The sequence below is a fragment of the Triticum aestivum genome, chromosome 1D, assembly GCF_018294505.1.
Source record: "Triticum aestivum cultivar Chinese Spring chromosome 1D, IWGSC CS RefSeq v2.1, whole genome shotgun sequence".
In the NCBI taxonomy this organism is placed as follows: Eukaryota; Viridiplantae; Streptophyta; class Magnoliopsida; order Poales; family Poaceae; genus Triticum; species Triticum aestivum.
The window spans coordinates 474,635,889-474,658,779 of record NC_057796.1 but is presented as its reverse complement, the minus strand read 5'-3'; the positions used below and the strand labels follow the sequence as shown (position 1 = coordinate 474,658,779).

The 22,891-nt window shown below is 46.5% G+C and overlaps 1 protein-coding gene across 1 annotated transcript; it reads left to right on the top strand.

Moving 5' to 3' along the window:
- Positions 1-11,339: 11,339 nt before the first annotated feature.
- LOC123176825 (anthranilate O-methyltransferase 3-like) lies at positions 11,340-13,958 on the top strand. The gene is made up of 6 exons (XM_044590867.1): positions 11,340-11,414; positions 11,615-11,880; positions 11,965-12,028; positions 12,355-12,405; positions 12,737-13,006; positions 13,593-13,958. The coding sequence occupies exons 1-6, from the start codon at positions 11,340-11,342 to the stop codon at positions 13,956-13,958; spliced, it is 1,092 nt and encodes a 363-aa protein (XP_044446802.1).
- The last annotated feature ends 8,933 nt before the right edge of the window (positions 13,959-22,891 follow it).

The window sequence follows — 22,891 nt, the reverse complement described above, 5'->3', positions numbered from 1 at the left end:
CCGGGTCATTGTCGATGCAAAAGGAGAAGCTGAAGTTCGATCGCAAGTTAGAGGATCACAAAAAAGGGTTGTACCCCAATTGCGAAGATGGCAACACAAAGCTCGGTACCGTACTGGAATTGCTGCAGTGGAAGGTAGAGAATGCTGTGCCTGACAAAGGATTTGAGAAGCTATTGAAAATATTGAAGAAGAAGCTTCCAAAGGATAACGAATTGCCCGACAGTACATACGCAGCAAAGAAGGTCGTATGCCCTCTAGGATTGGAGGTGCAGAAGATACATGCATGCCCTAATGACTGCATCCTCTACCGCAGTGCGTACAAGGATCTAAACGCATGCCCGGTATGCGGTGCATTGCGGTATAAGATCAGACGAGATGACCCTGGTGATGTTGACGGCGAGCCCCCAGGAAGAGGGTTCCTACGAAGGTGATGTGGTATGCTCCTATAATACCACGGTTGAAACGTCTGTTCAGAAACGAAGAGCATGCCAAGTTGATGTGATGGCACAGTGAGGACCGTAAGAAAGACGGGAAGTTGAGAGCACCCGCTGACGGGTCGCAGTGGAGAAAAATCGAGAGAAATTACTGGGCTGAGTTTGCAGCTGACCCAAGGAACGTATGGTTTGGTTTAAGCGCGGATGGCATTAATCCTTTCGGGGAGCAGAGCAGCAATCACAGCACCTGGCCCGTGACTCTATGTATGTATAACCTTCCTCCTTGGATGTGCATGAGGCGGAAGTTCATTATGATGCCAGTTCTCATCCAAGGCCCTAAGCAACCCGGCAACGACATTGATGTGTACCTAAGGCCATTAGTTGAAGAACTTTTATAGCTGTGGAATGGAAATGGTGTACGTACGTGGGATGAGCACAAACAGGAGGAATTTAACCTGCACGCGTTGCTGTTTGTAACCATCAACGATTGGCCCGCTCTCAGTAACCTTTCAGGACAGACAAACAAGGGATACCACGCATGCACGCACTGTTTAGATGACACTGAAAGTATATACCTGGACAAAAGCAGAAAGAATGTGTACCTGGGCCATCGTCGATTTCTTCCGACCAACCATCAATGTCGAAAGAAAGGCAAGCATTTCAAAGGCGAGGCAGATCACCGGAAGAAGCCCGCCATGCGTACCGGTGATCACGTACTTGCTATGGACAATGATTTACACGTAATCTTTGGAAAGGGTCCCGGCGGACTAGCTGTTCCGAATGACGTTGAGGGACACGCACCCATGTGGAAGAAGAAATCTATATTTTGGGACCTACCCTACTGGAAAGAGTTAGAGGTCCGCTCTTCAATCGACGTGATGCACGTGACGAAGAACCTTTGCGTGAACCTGCTAGGCTTCTTGGGCGTGTATGGGAAGACAAAAGAAACACCCGAGGCACGGGAGGACCTGCAACGTTTGCACGAAAAAGACGGCATGCCTCCGAAGCAGTATGAAGGTCCTGCCAGCTACGCTCTTACGAAAGAAGAGAAAGAAATCTTCTTTGAATGCCTGCTCAGTATGAAGGTCCCGACTGGCTTCTCGTCGAATATAAAGGGAATAATAAATATGCCAGAGAAAAAGTTTCAGAACCTAAAGTCTCATGACTGCCACGTGATTATGACGCAACTGCTTCCGGTTGCATTGAGGGGGCTTCTACCGGAAAACGTCCGATTAGCCATTGTGAAGCTATGTGCATTCCTCAATGCAATCTCTCAGAAGGTGATCGATCCAGAAATCATACCAAGGCTAAGGAGTGATGTGGCGCAATGTCTTGTCAGTTTCGAGCTGGTGTTCCCACCATCCTTCTTCAATATCATGACGCATGTCCTAGTTCATCTATTCGACGAGATTGTCATTCTGGGGCCCGTATTTCTACACAATATGTTCCCCTTTGAGAGGTTCATGGGAGTCCTAAAGAAATATGTCCGTAACCGCGCTAGGCTAGAAGGAAGCATCTCCATGGGCCATCAAACAGAGGATGTCATTGGGTTTTGTGTTGACTTCATTCCTGGCCTTAAGAAGATAGGTCTCCCTAAATCGCGGTATGAGGGGAGACTGACTGGAAAAGGCACGCTTGGAGGGGGAACTCAATAATATGCAGGGACGGATATTCTTGGTCTGAAGCACACTACACAGTTCTACAGAACTCTACCTTGGTGACCCTGTATGTCGATGAACACAAGAACAGTCTGCGCTCCAAACACCCGGAGCAGTGTGACGACTGGATTACATGTACACACATCAGGACTTTCAGCAGTTGGTTGGAAACACGTCTCAGAGGTGACACCACTGTTTGTGATGAGTTGTACTCGTTGTCCAGGGGACCATCTTCGACTGTATTGACTTACAAAGGATACGAGATAAATGGGAATACATTTTACACGATCGCCCAAGATCAAAAGAGAACCAACCAAAACAGCGGTGTCCGCTTTGATGCAGCAACCGAGAGGGGAAAGGACACATATTATGGTTACATAATGGACATATGGGAACTTGACTACGGACATGATTTTAAGGTCCCTTTGTTTAAGTGCAAATGGGTCAATCTGTCAGGAGGCGGGGGACAGGTAGACCCACAGTACGGAATGACAACAGTGGATCTGAACAATCTTGGGTACACTGACGAACCGTTCGTCCTAGCCAATGATGTGGCACAGGTTATCTATGTGAAGGACATGTCTACCAGACCGAGGAAAAGAAAAGATAAGGAAGCGAATACATCATACGATGAGCCAAAGCGGCACATAGTTCTTTCAGGAAAAAGGGACATTGTGGGAGTGGAGGGCAAGACAGACATGTCTGAAGATTATGAAAAGTTTCATGAAATTCCTCCCTTCAAAGTCAAGGCTGACCCAAGCATCCTGATAAACGATGAAGATTATCCATGGTTACGGCGCAATAAGCAAATGACACAAGCGAAGAAAAAGTGAAGACTTTCTCCCGCAACTATTATGATGATAGCATGCCAACTTTGTAATAGACGAGTATGATACCATTGTCCGTTTTGTACAAGAAGTGCATCTAGTTTTTGCCGTAACCCTCTCAACTTTCTTGCACATGCTATGTGGATGAAATGATGATACCATGCCAACTTTTCAACCTTTTCAGAGTTCATTTGAAATGCTTTATAAGCCCTGAGTGCAGAGAGGTTAGGCCCGTAAGCCTGCTTTAGAGAGGAGCTCGACAGCTCAGGCGCACCGCACCTTATAAACAGGTGTGGCTCTCTCTTAGCTAGCGAGGTGGGACTAAACTCACCACCACGCCGCTGTGCAAGGCCATTGGTCCCAGTTGGTGGCACGAACCGGGACCAATTCCACCCTTTGGTCCCTGTTGGTGCCACGAACCGGTACTAATGAGACTGTGGCCCCACGAGCACCTTTAGTACCTGTTCGTGGCACGAACCGGTACTAGAGTTTCTTACTAGCTAAGCAGTTTTTTAGTCCCACCTCGCTAGCTGAGAGGCACTAGGAGCGGTTTATAAGCCCTGAGTGCAGAGACGATGAAGAAGAGGCGCAATGCTCACGTTGCTTAGCTTCAAGCCTTGAGGAATAAGGTAGACTGCATCGAGCTATGTGCAGTGCAGTCTACACTATTCCGAAAGGCTTGAAGCAAATCAACGCGCATTGCGCCTCTTTTTTATTTTTAATCATTAAAAGCAGAAAGAATTTTCATAAAGAACTTTTTTTGATAGAAACTTTAATAGCAGAAAGAATTATCATAAAGTAAAATAAATAAGTAATTAGAAACAACATAAAATAAAATAAATAAGTTTTTTGTTGTAAGTAGAAATAAAACAAAATAAATATAGCAAAAAAGAAAATAAAAAAACTAAATACAGCAAAAAGAATTTTCATAGAGAACTAATGGCACTAATAGAAAGTTTATATGTTTTCTAAAACTAATGGCACTAACAGACAGTTTATAATTTTGCTGACCTAAAAGCAAAAAGAATTAAAAAATAAAGCAAAAAACAAAAGAAAATAAATAATGCAAAAAATTTAAAAAACAGCCACCTATTGGGCCACCACGGCCTGAATACGACTAGAAACCCAACCTGGGCCAGGATTCAGGCCCGCAGAAGGCCCAATAGGCCAACAAACAGCATAGTGTGACATTAGGCCCGTAAGCCTGCATTTGAGAGGAGCTCGAGAGGGCAGCCGCAGTGGAGCTTATAAACCACTCCGAGCCCCTCTCAACTAGCGAGGTGGGACTAAACTTTTGGCCGCGGGCAGCGCAAGGCCTTTGGTCCCGGTTGGTGGCACCAACCGGGACCAATGCCCCCCTTTAGTCCCGGTTGGTGCCACCAACAGGGACCAAAGGCCGCCGCTTCCCGCCCTTTGGGCTGCTGAAAAGAGGCCTTTGGTCCCGGTTGGTGGCACCAACCGGGACTAATGCCCACCTTTAGTCCCGGTTGGTGCCACGAACCGGGACTAAAGGCTTTCCTATATAAGTCCACACTTAGGAAATTTTCGACATACCTCGCCAGTTGCCCCCGACGCCGCCAGGCTGCTCGTGCTCGCCGTCGCTGCCCGCTCCTCATCGCCGTCGCCCCGCACCCTTGCCTCGACGGGTCGCCGCCCGGTGTTCGTCGCCGTCGCCCTGCCCCACGCGCCGCCCCGCCTCGTGATCCCCTGCTCGCCCGCGCCGCCTCGGCGCCCCGAGCCCCCCTGCCCGGCCCGCGCGTGCTCGCCGGCGCCCCCGCCCCCACCGTCGCCATCGTCCTAGCCGCCCCGCTGTGAGAGCCGCCGCCCCGGCTCTGTTTTTTTATTTTTATTAGTTTAATTTTTTTGTTCATATGTGATGTATATGTGTATGTGGCTATAATGTATATGTGAACAAAAAAAATTTTGTATGTATGTAGATGTTCAAAATGTATGAATATATATGTCAAAAATGTTTTTTTGTTCATAGAAAGTTTTTTGTTCATATATAGAAAGTTTTTATATATGACAATGGATATATATTCGATATATATGAGAAATGATGATCCACATGGAAAAGTTTTATATATGCAAAAGTTACAATTTTAGAAAAGTTTTATATATCTAGCTAGGAAGGGAAGAAGAAGAAAAAGAAGGATAGGAAAGAAGAAAATAAGAAGAGGAAAGAAAGAAGAAGAGGAGAGGACGAAGAGGAGATATAAATAAGAAGAGGAAAAAGAAGAAAAAGAAGAGGAGAAGAAGAAAGGAATAGAGGAGAAGAAGAAAAAATAGCAAATATGCTATTTTTTCTTCTTCTCCTCTATTCCTTTCTTCTTCTCCTCTTTTTTTCTTCTTTTTTTCTTCTTTTTTTTTCTTCTTTTTTTTTCTTCTTTTTTTTTCTTCAATCCTCTCCTCTATTCCTTTCTTCTTCTCTCCTCTTTTTATTTCTTCTTCGTTTTCTTATGTTTTATCGGGTCTGTCGTCGTCGATATATACCCCTCCCTATAACTTCAACATGAGGGGGGGTCGATATACCCCCTCCCCGATAACATTATTTTCCCGTGTATGTATGTTGTCGTTGTCGATATTACCCCCTCCCGATAACTTCAACACGAGGGGGGATATAACTTCAACACGAGGGGGGGTCGATATACCCCCTCCTCGATAACATTATTTTCCCGTGTATGTATGTCGTCGTTGTCGATATAAAACCCCCTCCCGATAACTTCAACACGTGGGGGGGGGGGTCGATATATACCCCCTCCTCGATAACATTATTTTCCCGTGTATGTATGTCGTCGTTGTCGATATATATAACTCCCTCCCAGATAACTTCGACATGATGGACGGTCGATATGTATACCCCCTCTCGACCGTGATAACTAATACCACGGGAGCAACCCCCGGCCCTCTCGCTCGACCAAAACTCTCGAGGACACCCAAACCCTAGAAAAAAAACGATGTCGGTCTCCTACCCCCTCCGCCGCGCCCTACCCTTGAAGCATTGCCTAGGCCACCCCAAACCCGGAATAAGCTAGGTCTACGTTTGCACTAATATATCCATCTGCTATCATGTTTGTGTAATAATTGCCATGTTGTAATATTTGCAGAAACAATGGAGCACGGACGAGATGAGCAAGCAGAAGAGGTGTTGGGGGACATAATCTTAGCCGGAGGTGATATCTTGTCGTATCTTAACGACAATGATGCTCTGGAAGAACAGGGTGAAGAAGCTGGCTGCGGTGATCGAAGAGTGGAGGAGGAAAGACATGATTATGATGGCTCCGGTGACCCAATGCTGGTGCAAGAAGGAGCCCGTGGTGACGGCTCCGGTGACCGAACAGAGTCCGGCCAGGTAAATATATTAGTTAAGCCTGTGCTGACTAGCTAATTGATGCATTCATTGTTTTGGTATGTACACATATTAATTAACACTCGTCTTTCTTCTTTTTTCTAGCCCTCCGGATCGAACACAACTGCGGTAAAGAGACGAGGCCCGAAGAGAAAGTTGCGCTCGGATGAAAGGTTTGAGATCACAGCAATCGCGCGCGACGGCCAACCGATCGAACCCCTCCGGACAAAGGATGCTTTTGCTGCTCAGTGCGGAGTTCTAGTTAGGGACAAGATCCCGATCAGCATCCACCAATGGTATAAGCCTAAGAAGGAAGACCCTGAGGTGTCTTATGTCAATGATATGCAGAAAGATGATCTTTGGACTGAGCTGAAGGCAAATTTCACCCTACCGCCAGAGGAGGATCCGGAGAAGCCAGTTATAGAGAAATTAATCAAGTCTCATGCTCTTAAGAAGATGGCAGACCTATTCAGGAGGTGGAAGAATGAGCTGAAAACGTTTGTCGACAAAGAAGAGACACCTGAATTCATCGGCCGGTATGAGAAGATCAGAGATCACTGGCCCGCATTTGTGGCCCACAAGACATCAGAAAAGAGTAAGAAGATGTCAGCGATAAACAAGATGAATGCTGCGAAGAAGAAGCTTCACCATCGCACGGGGTCAGGTGGCTACCTCAAAGCCCGGCCTAAGTGGGCCAAGTCTGAGAGGGATCTGCTTGATAAAGGGATCGAACCACAGACAATGAACTGGCCAGACCGTTGCCGGACTTGGTTCTTCGGGGCTGGCGGAACCTTGGACCCTGTATTAGGGAGGTGTCGTTGGACGGACGAGCAACTAGCAATACCCGTCAATAAGATTCTGCACTATATCGATGCAGCGCAGCAAGGGACGTTCGTTCCAGACAGAGAGAACGACGAGCTCACAATGGCCCTCGGGAATCCTGAGCACCCTGGACGGACACGAGGCACGCCAGGCTCCGTTCCGTGGAAGGCTGGTTTTCCGGACGCGGGCGGTTACAAAACCCAGGAGAGGAGGAAAAAAGTGGAGCAGATCCAAATTCAGCGTCTGCACGAAAGGGTTCAAGTGCTAGAGGAACGAGACGGCAATAGAGATGCCGAAACTGCCCCCGAAGCTACACCGCCATCTCAGCGTAGAATCAGCGTGGCTTCCACTGAGCTGCCTCAGCTGGAGCATGCGGCTACTCCTAGCTACCCCGTGGATGCTATCACGGAGTCTCAACATTGCCACCTTATGGCGGAATGGCAGAACTTGAAAGTCAAGGCGGCTGTTGGCTCTGTTTTACCTACTGAACCCGGCGCAACCTACCACTGCCGGCCGATTCCAGAAGGATATGCTAGGGTGATGGTGGATGAAATAACGGAGGGATTTGAGGAACTCCAGCTTGACCACCCTACCGGTGAAGGGGAGACTCGGCTGGGTTTAGCTCTGAAGACTCCATGCCTATGGTGGAAGGAGCTCATCAAGCTCCCGAACTGGACGGCTCCGGCGAGTAAGGGCACTCCGCCTCCTCCTCCGCCTCCTCCTCCGGCGAGTGATCAGGGCACTCAGCCTCCTTCTCCGGCGCGTGGCGGCACTCCGCCTCCTTCTCCGCCAGCGCCGGCGCGCCAGGGCAGCCAGCCTCCTCCTTCTCCGCCTCGTCAGCAAGGGCGGAAGAGACCCGCCGCCGCTGCGGCTGCTCCGGCGCGTCGTAGTCCTTCTCCTCCACCTCGTAAGCAAGGAAAGAAGACAGCCGCAGCCGCTCCGTCTACTCTGCCGGTGTCTAGCAGTACAGCTGCCAGAGGCGGGAGGCAATACAGATTCGGTCCTTCTCTGAAGACTCCAGAGAAGTTACCATATGAGAGGACCGAGGAGGAGAACGCGAAGATCGTGCGAGCCGAAGTGAAGAACTTCTTTGAAGGGGACAAAGCAAACAAACATCCACCTCCGGAGGAGAAGGTAGATCCGGTGAAAGCAAAGCGCACTCTGGCTGCCCTGACAAAACCACCAAAGTCTCTGCCAAGAGGCAACTATGAGCGCGTTCTTGGAAAGGCATATGCCGAAGCGGAGCGGTCGGGAAGTACTGTCAGTGATAAAATGATGAAAGAACGACGAGCTGGGAAAAAATTGCCCAGCTCGGCGAACAAGCGAACCAATCGTGCCCCCCGCTCAAGGTGTCAAAAGACATCGTCGCTAATGTTCCGGGTATGGTGCCCGGTTATAGCAATCTTGGAGATTACCTGCCCGACGATGTACATTATGAAATCATGGAGGTGGACAACCACAAATACCATTACGGGAAGCCTCTCGTCAAAGATGTCAGATCTCTAAGCACGATGATCCGAAGACTACATGATTGGTACATGAAAACCTGCAGAGAGTCTGATGGGATGAGTACTTTGACGCTGAGAGTTAAGCCGGAGCATGACCTCGTTGGAATTGAACTGCTGAATGTTCCATTTGAGGATTTCTTCCAGTTTTACAATCTAAAGTCCCTCGATAAAACAACGATCACTTGCTACTGTCTGTAAGTAGTACTATTTCTGTCATTAAGTCTCTCTATATAGGTCAGCTCTTTCATTGCATGTATTTATACTTATCCTCACTATATTATGCAGATTGAAGATCGCCGAATTGAAGAAAAGGCAAATCGGTGATATTGGGTTCATTAACACAAATCTCATAGATGCATATACGGTTGAAAAAAATCCCAAAGAAGCCGAGGCCAACTTGCTACAATCGTTGGTATTAAATCAAAACAAAGATATAATACTCTTTCCTTACAACTTCAAGTGAGTGTTACTGTCTTGTGCATATTCGGTTTTCCTTATTAGTCCAGGTTATGGTAATGTAATTGATGACTTATGCATGCATGCGCAACTTCCACTATATTCTCCTAGAGATTAAGCTTGAGCCGGGAGTAGTAACCGTCTTAGACTCGAAACGAAAAGATCCCCAGGACTATGCGAACATGACTCAAATGCTCCAGAAGTAAGTTAAATCGATCATTATCCACCATATCAGCAACTTTGTTCATTTCCTGATATCAAGTAATTGTTTTCTTTGTCTGGCAGGGTTTGGAAAAAATTCACCTCAAAAGCTCCGGGACTGCCGAAGAAGCTGCAATTTAAACACCCGAAAGTAAGTACTATAGTAGCATGTTCCGCGCATCTCCTAGTGATTCAAGCGCTAGTTTGATCAATACCATTTAGCATGCTTGCTTATCAGTTAGATTGACCTCTATTTCTTGTAAAGTGGTTGTGGCAGGAACCCGGGAATAATTACTGTGGATACTACGTTTGCGAGTCCATCTGCTACACGACCTGTGAGCGGGGCTACACTGAAGAACAATATGAAGTGCGTAAGCAATAATATTCACAATTTTATTTTATTACCATCATTTGTGTTGAGTTTCATTTATTCATATATATATATATATATGTATTGACCCCCTTCTTCAAATTAGATTTTTCGGAAGCGGGATCAACTCCTAGCAGAAGATCGTATGCGAGGAATTCAAGAGGAATTGGCGGCATTCTTCCTTGACCACGTGATCGCTGAAAACGGAGAATACTATGTGGACCCTGTGTTCCTACAATTTAATTAGGAGATTGTATTGTAAGAGATAATTATTGTATATACGTAGCCGGTAGTGTCGGATAGATATACGAGAACTTGTTGTTCGACCAATATCTCGGAGAAGGAGAGGTGGTCGATATCACTTCTCTCTGTATGCATATGTTCATGACGATCTTCTGTTTCCTTCATTTGATTACTAGCTAGCGTGTCTACTCCTCTCCATAACGTATATAGTACGTAGCATCGACCAAGCACGGAGATAAGAGAGGACACTTCTCTCTATTAATTAGCTAGCTAGCACAATATATGAAACACCTAAATTAACCCCCCAAAACCCCTAAACCACCCCCTTTCAAAAAAAAACAAAAACCTCAGCTCCTGCTAGCTGCTGACGCGTGGATGCCTATTGGTCCCGGTTGGTGGCACCAACCGGGACCAAAGGCCCTCCTGCCTGGGCTCCCCGCACCGGCCACGTGGACGGCCTTTAGTCTCGGTTCGTGTAAGAACCGGGACTAAAGGGCCAGAACCGGGACTAAAGGCCCTTATGAACCGGGGTAAAAGCCCCTTTTCCTACTAGTGTAATAGAACTTGTAAGGGTTTGTTGCATGCTCAAGGACTTTATGGCTTAGTAAGTAGGAAGACAAACTTAGAGCCTCTACAACCACAATTGCTTAATTCGGTTGCTCATAGGTCCGTGGACGTGTCCGGTCAGTATCTTGGCACGTCTGTTTTGGATCCTCATTTTTCTTGCAAACCAACCACAGTCCTTATATTGTCCGGTCACGTGTATATGATTGATAAAGAGGAAGACAATAAAGAGAAAGAAAGAATAAAAAAAGAGAAAAAGAAGTTCGTGGTTGGCAAAATCCTACGTAGCACCCTGCCTGGACACGCCCGGACATTTCCTATCCTTCACATATATGGCTTGAATATGGGGATTTGCGGACTGCTCGAACATGCCCGGACAAAGTCAGGATTACGGTTGGGTGGTTTTTAAACTTCTTTCTCCTGCCTGAAGAGTGACTGGGTTGTCCGATGGGACGTTTTAGGGCTCCGGTTGGACACGTGAAGTACCCATGGGTATATCTACATGCATACTCTGAAAAGTACACGTGCAGCACGCATGCAGGGCACGCAGAAAGGCCAGCAAAGCAGCAGGCGTGAAGAGCATTCTGCCATGAAGAATCAATCCGATTAAGTGACCTGATTTGAGGGAGGGAGCCGTACGTTTATGTGCTGAGGTACTCGCCGTGACGTCCATGCAGTGGTCAGCCAAGAATTTGTGTGCAACCCGCGCACCGATTGCTTTCAGAAAAAAAAAAATCCAAAAAAATTGTCCTCATCTTCATCTATCTTCAGAAATATGTGTGTGTGTGTGTGTGTGTGTGTGTGTGTGTGTGTGTGCCCCCTCTATAAAAGGGGCCGACTCCTCCCGTCTGCGTGAGTACTTAAATCATCCTCACAAGAAGTCACAACTCACAAGTGATAGCTAGCCATGGAGGTAGAGCAATGGCTTCACATGGCCAACGGCGACGGAGAGAACAGCTACGCCACCAACTCCAGACTCCAAGTAACTACCGTCCCATGCATGCATGCTTGTTCTCCTTCAGCTGCTTTGTTCTAGGTTGAACTACCTGTACTGAATATTTCCGTTAAGAAATTAATGGAATGTGTTGTGAGCCCGGTTGGGGAAAAAAGTGCATGCATTTATTGCCTTTTGCGTCCAGATGTGCTCGATCCATTAATTATTTGTTACTCCCGCGCGAGCAGGAGAAGGCCATGCTTGAGACCAGGCCAGTGCTCCAGGGCGCCGTGGTGGAGCTGTACAGGTCACTGCCGGCCAGGAGCACCATGGTAGTCGCCGACCTCGGCTGCTCGTCAGGGCCGAACACGCTGCTGCTTGTGTCGTTGGTCATCGGCACAATCTCCGACCACAACCGGGAGGCAGAGCAGGAGCAGCGCCCTCCTGCTGCAGCCATGGAGTTGCAGTTCTTCCTCAACGACCTGCCGGGGAACGACTTCAACCTCGTCTTCAGGTCACTGGATCGGCTGCAGAAGCTCACAGCCGATAGGAGGCCGCAGTACTACGTGGCCGGGATGCCGGGTTCTTTCTACACCAGGCTGTTCCCATGCCGGAGTGTCCACCTCTTCCACTCCTCCTACTCCCTCATGTGGAGGTCCAAGGTGCGTGCGTACAAACCAGTTCGAGGCATTGTTTGAGCTCAAGTGAAAGCCGTGTTAAAGCTGCTTGGGAATCTCTTAAACAAACTCACATGATTTACTCACTCATTTCTTAGGAAGAAAAAAAATTAATATACTTTTCCAAACAATCATGTCTTGCCACAAGGTGCAAGAAGCCAACTGCGACTAGAGAAACCAGAGGAATGTAAACTCTATAATGTGGAATATTGGTTGTTCAAAGAAAGAGACCACTTTTAGGGATCAAGTGCATTAGCCAATTACTATTTAGCCCGGTGCTAAAGTTGCCACTGGTTGCTACCACTCACTAGGGCTCATATCAGTTCAGTTACCGTGGTCTTGGGAGTACATGTGAGAAAAAGGTATTTCAAATCCTACAAAAATCCATTTTACGTACACATATGGACATATAGCACGTGTGTATAAAGTTTAACATATAGGTATATGTCTTTTCTGCCGTAGTTTACACAAAAAAAACAAATGTGTAGATCAAAGATTGACTTACTATTTGCGCAAATTTGTATTTCTTTATGTCACTTATTAACATATTTTTGAATAAGATTGTGCATAGATGCAATATATATTCATGGGTTTTTGGAATTTTTAAGGAAAAATAAATTTGTATACATACCAGTATATTGATTTTGTCCAACTAATCACATAAATATATTAATTCCTTTATGGCTTCCGAAGGTACCGGATGAGCTCTCAGGAGGTGCTTACCTGAATGAAGAGAGCATATACATTGGCAAGAGTACTCCACCTGCTGTGATAAAACTATACAAAGAAGAGTACCAAAAGGACCTGTCATTGTTCCTGACGCTGCGGTTCAATGAACTTGTATGTGGTGGGCATATGGTGCTAACATTTCTAGGCAGAAAGAGCAAAGACATGTTGTTACATGGTGAAGCAAGCAGCATGTGGGACTTGCTCGCCCAAGCTCTTCTCTCTCTAGTGCTGAAGGTATGCTCTATAATGTGCAGACCCGATGCTAAAAATAAAATAGCTAAGGCCACGACATGCTTACAATAACTAGAAGAAAATAAAATTACAATAACTAGAAGAAAATAAAATTATATATGGCCACCCTCTACCATCTCTGGCCCGATGATAACAATCGGCATGGTGGCTATAACGATGATATGGTAGCTGATGGCCACGACATGCGGGTTAAGAGCACGAATTGGTGACGTTTGTGAAACTTGGACACGTAGTACTCTAATGCCTAGCTAGCAGTGGCAGCGGCCAATCTCGATAACATTATATTTAGGCATGACAGATAATGGATAAAGGCGGCAGAGGGTCCTTCCATGGAGCGTTGGAACTTATACGGTTGGAAAAAATGTAAAGGGTGGTGCCCATATGAATTGTTGGAGCCAGGCATAGCACACATCGCTGAGGAGAAATAGAAGTGCGTCCAAGTCTGCATGGTCTAAAGTTATTGTGACCATGGGTATTTATATTTGGGAGGAAAACTATTTATATTTAACATCTTAAAACATGCATATGAATTGATGCAAACTTTGTATTTTTTTGCAACGTGTGGCAGGGCCTTGTGGAGAAGGAAAAGCTGGTCTCTTTCAACCTTCTTTTTTATGCGCCATCTGTGGACGAAGTGAAGACCGTGGTCGAGGAGAACAATCTCTTCAATGTGGAACACATGAGTGTGTTTGAATCAAGCTGGGATCCACAAGATGATGACACACACGATGATGTCGTGTTGGGCTGCACCAGTAGTGGGTTGAATGTTGCCAGGTGCATAAGGGCGGTGGTGGAACCGCTGATTAGGAAACACTTCGGCGAGGCCATTCTTGATGATCTGTTTATGGTTTATGCCAGCATGGTTTCAAAGCATCTCAAGAAAGCGAAGGCCAAGTATCCTATAATTATCGTCTATTTGAAGGCCAAGCACTAAGAAACTTCTCAAGTGTCAATTTGAATAAATGCGGGGAGTTCAGTATTTCCGGTCCATCGCATATTATATGTAAAAGATGTTTCGTTGATATTTTGTACGTATGTAAAAAGAGTCAATTCCATGAATTTTATGTCAACCAAGTACGCTAGAAACCCTACCATTTAGAGAGTTTTTACTGTACCCTGGTACTCCCTAACAAGATGCAGGAGTACCAATAAATCTAACCATCCATCTGCATGGGTATTCTAGACCTTTTCTCTAGACTAATTAGTTTTTGTTTTTATCCCATTCGAATTAAGCACATTGTCCGCGACGATCTCACACTGTTTGTTCCCGGCCCGTCGCGCTGGCTTTGTCTTCCCCATTCCTGCTCCCCTCATGAGATGCGTCCAGTTTGTTCACCGCATCAACAATTAAATCAAGAAACACTCTATCCATCTATACACATGGATTCCTGTTAATTCCAGATCAATTGAGTTGCGCCGTACGAGGACTGTGCTCCTGACAGACATCCGCGAAGGGCATCCTGTGCAGCGGATGCGTCACCGGCCACTTCGCATAGGCACAGCCATCGGCGGCAGCAATTGAGCAGCTTTGCCTGCTCCTAAGCCCCTCGGTGGTGGTGGCCCCGCCACGTACGATCATCATATTCGTTTTGGGATTTCTTTTTGTGAAAGATATTGATTTGGGATTGCACTGGATTTCTAATTAATTAATACGAAATTTGCAATTATCGATACTAAATAAATCACCCATCAATTACCATTTTACCTTTCCCTAAAAAAGAGATTACCATTTTACCCCTAACATCAAGGTACTCCACCTATTTTGTGAGCTAGTACTCCCTAGGACTTGTGTTGGAGTACCATCTAAGGTTAACCGTGAGATTAAGATGGATGGATGGCTCACATTTATTTAGGGGTACCGTAAACGAGCTCACCATTTAATATGTAAAAAAAGGGTTCGATGATATTGTATAAGAATAAGAATGTATGGCTAGTGGGCAACATGGAAAAGACATTTGTATAATTTTATGCATCTTCTGTTTGTGCAAAGGCCAAGAGTTGAGGATCCTAATTTGTGAACCCCTGCCCAAGAGAATGTTTTTTTTTTCAAAATGGCTGCTAAGTTAATTAGAGAAAACCGAGCGAAAACCAGATTGCCTAGTTAATTATGAAGAACCAAGCGAAAACAATCACAACCGCTGAGCTGCACACATAAGAAATTCCACGCACAAAGCTTGAAGGAGGGCCCCGACGAGACAACACGTGTGCGCCATCGTGATCCCTTCTCCCCAAGAGGCGTCATCGCCACCCCTAAACTCTGAGCAAACAACTCCGACTTCACCGTGGGCGATCCTTGACTCAATCCACACCAATGCGGACGCGTGAAGCTCCATGAAAATCTGCGCAAAACACAGCCACATGTGGCCAAATAGCGCAACTCCGACTTTGACGGAGAACTCTGAAGAACAAATCCAGGCATGGCTGGTGCCGCAGAAGATCACCGAACGGGCCATCTGTAGCCAGTCATCGTATACCACAAGGCTCCGCCCTAGCAGCTTCGACTCAACAACAACCAAAAAACCGAGGCAATACGACGGACACACCGGAGAAGAGACGACTACCGCAACCATTGCCGCCTCACCGACATCGCTCCCACCAACATCGTTGCCGCAAAAGTCTGAACTCCACAATCACCACAAACCACCGGTCACGCTTGCTGATGCAGAGCTCCGAGACTAGGCCCCCAAGACAAAAAACGACACACCAATGTGTTGGAAATATGCCCTAGAGGCAATAATAAATGGTTATTATTATTATATTTCTTTGTTCATGGTAATTGTCTATTGTTCATGCTATAATTGTGTTATCCGGGAATCGTAATACATGTGTGAATACGTAGACCACAACGTGTCCCTAGTAAGCCTCTAGTTGACTAGCTCGTTGATCAATAGATAGTTATGGTTTCCTGACTATGGACATTGGATGTCGTTGATAACGGGATCACATCATTAGGAGAATGATGTGATGGACAAGACCCAATCCTAAGCATAGCTCAAAGATCGTGTAGTTCGTTTGCTAGAGCTTTTCCAATGTCAAGTATCTTTTCCTTAGACCATGAGATCGTGCAACTCCCGGATACCGTAGGAGTGCTTTGGGTGTGCCAAACGTCACAACGTAACTGGGTGACTATAAAGGTACACTACGGGTATCTCCGAAAGTGTCTGTTGGGTTGGCACGGATCGAGACTGGGATTTGTCACTCCGTGTGACGGAGAGGTATCTCTGGGCCCACTCGGTAATGCATCATCATAATGAGCTCAATGTGACTAAGGAGTTAGTCACGGGATCATGCATTACGGTACGAGTAAAGAGACTTGCCGGTAACGAGATTGAACAAGGTATTGGGATACCGACGATCGAATCTCGGGCAAGTAACATACCGATTGACAAAGGGAATTGTATACGGGATTGATTGAATCCTCGACATCGTGGTTCATCCGATGAGATCATCGTGGAACATGTGGGAGCCAACATGGGTATCCAGATCCCGCTGTTGGTTATTGACCGGAGAGGCGTCTCGGTCATGTCTGCATGTCTCCCGAACCCGTAGGGTCTACACACTTAAGGTTCGGTGACGCTAGGGTTGTAGAGATATGAGTATGCGGAAACCCGAAAGTTGTTCGGAGTCCCGGATGAGATCCCGGACGTCACGAGGAGTTCCGGAATGGTCCGGAGGTGAAGAATTATATATAGGAAGTCAAGTTTCGGCCACCGGGAAAGTTTCGGGGGTTATCGGTATTGTACCGGGACCACCGGAAGGGTCCCAGGGGTCCACCGGGTGGGGCCACCTATCCCGGAGGGCCCCATGGGCTGAAGTGGGAAGGGAACCAGCCCTTAGTGGGCTGGGGCGCCCCCCATGGGCCTCCCCCCTGCGCCTAGGGTTGGAAACCCTAGGGTGGGGGGGGGGGCGCCCCACTTGCCTTGGGGGGCAAGTCTCCCCCCCCGGCCGCCGCCCCCCATGTAGATGGGCTCCTGGCCGGCGCCCCCCCTCCCAGGGGGCCTATATAAAGGGGGCGGGGAGGGAGGGCAGCAACACCACAGCCGCTGGCGCCTCCCTCTCCCCCTGCAACACCTCTCCCTCTCGCAGAAGCTTGGCGAAGCCCTGCCGAGATCCCGCTACATCCACCACCACGCCGTCGTGCTACTGGATCTCCATCAACCTCTCCTTCCCCCTTGCTGGATCAAGAAGGAGGAGACGTCGCTGCTCCGTACGTGTGTTGAACGCGGAGGTGCCGTCCGTTCGGCACTCGGTCATCGGTGATTTGGATCACGGCGAGTACGACTCCATCAACCTCGTTCATTGGAACGCTTCCGCTCGCGATCTACAAGGGTATGTAGATGCACTCCTTTCCCCTCGTTGCTAGTATACTCCATAGATGGATCTTGGTGATGCGTAGGAAAATTTTAAAATTCTGCTACGATCCCCAACAGTGGCATCATGAGCCAGGCCTATGCGTAGTTACTATGCACGAGTAGAACACAAAGCAGTTGTGGGCGTAGATGTTGCCAATTCTTCTTGCCGCTACTAGTCTTATCTTGTTTCGGCGGTATTGTGGGATGAAGCGGCCCGGACCGACCTTACACGTACGCTTACGTGAGACAGGTTCCACCGACTGACATGCACTAGTTGCATAAGGTGGCTAGCGGGTGTCTGTCTCTCCTACTTTAGTCGGAACGGATTCGATGAAAAGGGTCCTTATGAAGGGTAAATAGAAATTGGCAAATCACGTTGTGGTTTTACGTAGGTAAGAAACGTTCTTGCTAGAAACCTATACAAGCCACGTAAAAACTTGCAACAACAATTAGAGGACGTCTAACTTGTTTTTGCAGCATGTGCTATGTGATGTGATATGGCCAGAAGATGTGATGAATGATATATGTGATGTATGAGATTGATCATGTTCTTGTAATAGGAATCACGACTTGCATGTCGATGAGTATGACAACCGGCAGGAGCCATAGGAGTTGTCTTTATTATTTTGTATGACCTGCGTGTCATTGAATAACGCCATGTAAATTACTTTACTTTACTGCTAAGCGCGTTAGCCATAGAAGTAGAAGTAATCGTTGGCGTGACAACTTCATGAAGACACAATGATGGAGATCATGGTGTCATGCCGGTGACGAAGATGATCATGGTGCCCCGAAGATGGAGATCAAAGGAGCAAATGATATTGGCCATATCATGTCACTATTTAATTGCATGTGATGTTTATCATGTTTTGCATCTTATTTGCTTAGAACGACGGTAGTAAGTAAGATGATCCCTTATAATAATTTCAAGAAAGTGTTCACCCTAACTGTGCACCGTTGCGAAGGTTCGTTGTTTCGAAGCACCACGTGATGATCGGGTGTGATAGATTCTAACGTTCGCATACAACGGGTGTTGACGAGCCTAGCATGTACAAACATGGCCTCGGAACACATGCAATACACTTAGGTTGACTTGACGAGCCTGGCATGTACAGACATGGCCTCGGAACACGGAGGACCGAAAGGTCGAGCATGAGTCGTATAGAAGATACGATCAACATGGAGATGTTCACCGATCTTGACTAGTCCGTCTCACGTGATGATCGGACACGGCCTAGTTAACTCGGATCATGTTTCACTTAGATGACTAGAGGGATGTCTATCTGAGTGGGAGTTCATTGAATAATTTGATTATATGAACTTAATTATCATGAACTTAGTCTAAAATCTTTACAATATGTCTTGTAGATCAAATGGCCCACGTTGTCCTCAACTTCAACGCGTTCCTAGAGAAAACCAAGCTGAAAGATGATGGCAGTAACTATACGGACTGGGTCCGGAACCTGAGGATCATCCTCATAGCTGCCAAGAAAGATTATGTCCTAGAAGCACCGCTAGGTGAAGCACCAATCCCAGAGAACCAAGACGTTATGAACGCTTGGCAATCACGTGCTGATGATTACTCCCTCGTTCAGTGCGGCATGCTTTACAGCTTAGAACCGGGTCTCCAAAAGCGTTTTGAGAAACATGGAGCATATGAGATGTTCGAAGAGCTGAAAATGGTTTTCCAAGCTCATGCCCGGGTCGAGAGATATGAAGTCTCCGACAAGTTCTTCAGCTGTAAAATGGAGGAAAATAGTTCTGTTAGTGAGCACATACTCAGAATGTCTGGGTTACACAACCGCTTGTCTCAGCTGGGAGTTAATCTCCCGGATGACGCGGTCATTGACAGAATCCTTCAGTCGCTTCCACCAAGCTACAAGAGCTTTGTGATGAACTTCAATATGCAGGGGATGGAAAAGACCATTCCTGAGGTATATTCAATGCTGAAATCAGCGAAGGTGGAGATCAGAAAAGAACATCAAGTGTTGATGGTGAATAAAACCACTAAGTTCAAGAAGGGCAAGGGTAAGAAGAACTTCAAGAAGGACGGCAAGGGAGTTGCCGCGCCCGGTAAGCCAGTTGCCGGGAAGAAGTCGAAGAATGGACCCAAGCCTGAGACTGAGTGCTTTTATTGCAAGGGAAGTGGTCACTGGAAGCGGAACTGCCCCAAATACTTAGCGGACAAGAAGGCCGGCAACACCAAAGGTATATGTGATATACATGTAATTGATGTGTACCTTACCAGTACTCGTAGTAGCTCCTGGGTATTTGATACCGGTGCGGTTGCTCATATTTGTAACTCAAAACAGGAACTGCGGAATAAACGGAGACTGGCAAAGGACGAGGTGACGATGCGCGTCGGGAATGGTTCCAAGGTCGATGTGATCGCCGTCGGCACGCTACCTCTGCATCTACCTACGGGATTAGTTTTAAACCTCAATAATTGTTATTTAGTGCCAGCTTTGAGCATGAACATTGTATCTGGATCTCGTTTAATTCGAGATGGCTACTCATTTAAATCCGAGAATAATGGTTGTTCTATTTATATGAGAGATATGTTTTATGGTCATGCCCCGCTGGTCAATGGTTTATTCTTGATGAATCTTGAACGTGATGTTACACATATTCATAGTGTGAATACCAAAAGATGTAAAGTTGATAACGATAATCCCACATACTTGTGGCACTGCCGCCTTGGTCACATTGGTGTCAAGCGCATGAAGAAGCTCCATGCAGATGGACTTTTGGAGTCTCTTGATTACGAATCATTTGACACGTGCGAACCATGCCTCATGGGTAAGATGACCAAGACTCCGTTCTCCGGAACAATGGAGCGAGCAACCAACTTATTGGAAATCATACATACCGATGTGTGCGGTCCAATGAGTGTTGAGGCTCGCGGAGGATATCGTTATGTTCTCACTCTCACTGATGACTTAAGTAGATATGGGTATGTCTACCTAATGAAACACAAGTCTGAAACCTTTGAAAAGTTCAAGGAATTTCAGAGTGAGGTTGAGAATCAACGTGACAGAAAATAAAATTCTTACGATCAGATCGTGGTGGAGAATATTTAAGTCATGAGTTTGGTGCACACTTGAGGAAATGTGGAATCGTTTCACAACTCACGCCGCCTGGAACACCTCAGCGAAACGGTGTGTCCGAACGTCGTAATCGCACTCTATTGGATATGGTGCGATCTATGATGTCTCTTACCGATTTACCGCTCTCATTTTGGGGCTATGCTTTAGAGACTGCCGCATTCACTTTAAATAGGGCTCCGTCAAAATCCGTTGAGACGACACCGTATGAATTATGGTTTGGGAAGAAATCTAAGCTGTCGTTTCTAAAAGTTTGGGGATGCGATGCTTAGGCCAAGAAACTTCAACCTGAAAAGCTCGAACCCAAGTCAGAGAAATGCGTCTTCATAGGATACCCTAAGGAAACTATTGGGTATACCTTCTACCTCAGATCCGAAGGCAAGATCTTCGTTGCCAAGAACGGGTCCTTTCTGGAGAAAGAGTTTCTCTCGAAAGAATTAAGTGGGAGGAAAGTGGAACTTGATGAGGTGATAGTCACCCCTTCCGAACCGGAAAGTAGCGCAGCGCGGGAAGATGTTCCTGTGGTGCCTGCACCGACTGGGGAGGAAGTTAATGATGATGATCATGAAGCTTCGGATCAAGTTACTGCTGAACTTCGTAGGTCCACAAGGACACGTTCCGCACCAAAGTGGTACGACAACCCTGTCCTGGAAATCATGTTGTTAGACAACGGTGAACCTTCGAACTATGAAGAAGCGATGGCGGGCCTGGATTCCGACAAATGGCTAGAAGCCATGAAATCCGAGATAGGATCCATGTATGAAAACGAAGTATGGACTTTGACTGACTTGCCCGATGATCGGCGAGCCATAGAAAATAAATGGATCTTTAAGAAGAAGACAGACGCGGATGGTAATGTGACCATCTATAAGGCTCGACTTGTCGCTAAGGGTTATCGACAAGTTCAAGGGGTTGACTACGATGAGACTTTCTCACCTGTAGCGAAGCTGAAGTCCGTCCGAATCATGTTAGCAATTGCCTCATACTATGATTATGAGATATGGCAGATGAACGTCAAAACGGCATTCCTTAATGGCTTCCTTAAGGAAGAATTGTATATGATGCAGCCGGAAGGTTTTGTCGATCCTAAGAATGCTAACAAAGTATGCAAGCTACAGCGCTCAATCTATGGGCTGGTGCAAGCATCTCGGAGTTGGAACATTCGCTTTGATGAGATGATCAAAGCGTTTGGGTTTACACAGACTTATGGAGAAGCCTGTGTTTACAAGAAAGTGAGTGGGAGCTTTGTAGCATTTCTCATATTATATGTGGATGACATACTATTGATGGGAAATGATATAGAATTCTTGGAAAGTATAAAGGCCTATTTGAATAAGTGTTTTTCAACGAAGGACCTTGGAGAAGCTGCTTATATATTAGGCATCAAGATCTATAGAGATAGATCAAGACGCCTCATTGGTCTTTCACAGAGTACATACCTTGACAAGATATTGAAGAAGTTCAATATGGATCAGTCCAAGAAGGGGTTCTTGCCTGTATTGCAAGGTGTGCAATTGAGCACGGCTCAATGCCCGACCATGGCAGAAGATAGAGAAAAGATGAGTGTCATCCCCTATGCCTCGGCCATAGGGTCTATTATGTATGCCATGATGTGTACCAGACCTGATGTAAACCTTGCCGTAAGTTTGGTAGGAAGGTACCAAAGTAATCCCGGCATGGAACACTGGACAGCGGTCAAGAATATCCTGAAGTACCTGAAGAGGACTAAGGATATGTTTCTCGTTTATGGAGGTGACGAAGAGCTCGTCGTAAAGGGTTACGTCGACTCTAGCTTCGACACAGATCTGGATGACTCGAAGTCACAAACCGGATAGGTGTATATTTTGAATGGAGGAGCAGTAAGCTGGTGCAGTTGCAAGCAAAGCGTCGTGGCGGGATCTACATGTGAAGCAGAGTACATGGCGGCCTCGAAGGCAGCACAGGAAGCAGTCTGGATGAAGGAGTTCATTACCGACCTAGGGGTGATTCCCAATGCGTCGGGCCCGATGACTCTCTTCTGTGACAACACTGGAGCTATTGCCCTTGCGAAGAAGCCCAGGTTTCACAGGAAGACCAGGCATATCAAGCGTCGCTTCAACTCCATTCGTGAAAGTGTTCAAAATGGAGACATAGATATTTGTAAAGTACATACGGACCTGAATGTAGCAGATCCGTTGACTAAACCTCTCCCTAGAGCAAAACATGATCAACACCAGGACGCAATGGCTGTTCGATTCATCACAATGTAACTAGATTATTGACTCTAGTGCAAGTGGGAGACTGTTGGAAATATGTCCTAGAGGCAATAATAAATGGTTATTATTATATTTCTTTGTTCATGGTAATTGTCTATTGTTCATGCTATAATTGTGTTATCCGGGAATCGTAATACATGTGTGAATACATAGACC

Bases quoted from the DNA above. Each gene is read 5' to 3' on its own strand.
- LOC123176825 (XM_044590867.1), top strand. From the start codon at position 11,340: ATGGAGGTAGAGCAATGGCTTCACATGGCCAACGGCGACGGAGAGAAC. The intron at 12,029-12,354 runs GTGCGTGCGTAC...ACCACTCACTAG, and splicing joins CCCTCATGTGGAGGTCCAAG to GGCTCATATCAGTTCAGTTA. The intron at 12,406-12,736 runs GTATTTCAAATC...TGGCTTCCGAAG, and splicing joins GGAGTACATGTGAGAAAAAG to GTACCGGATGAGCTCTCAGG.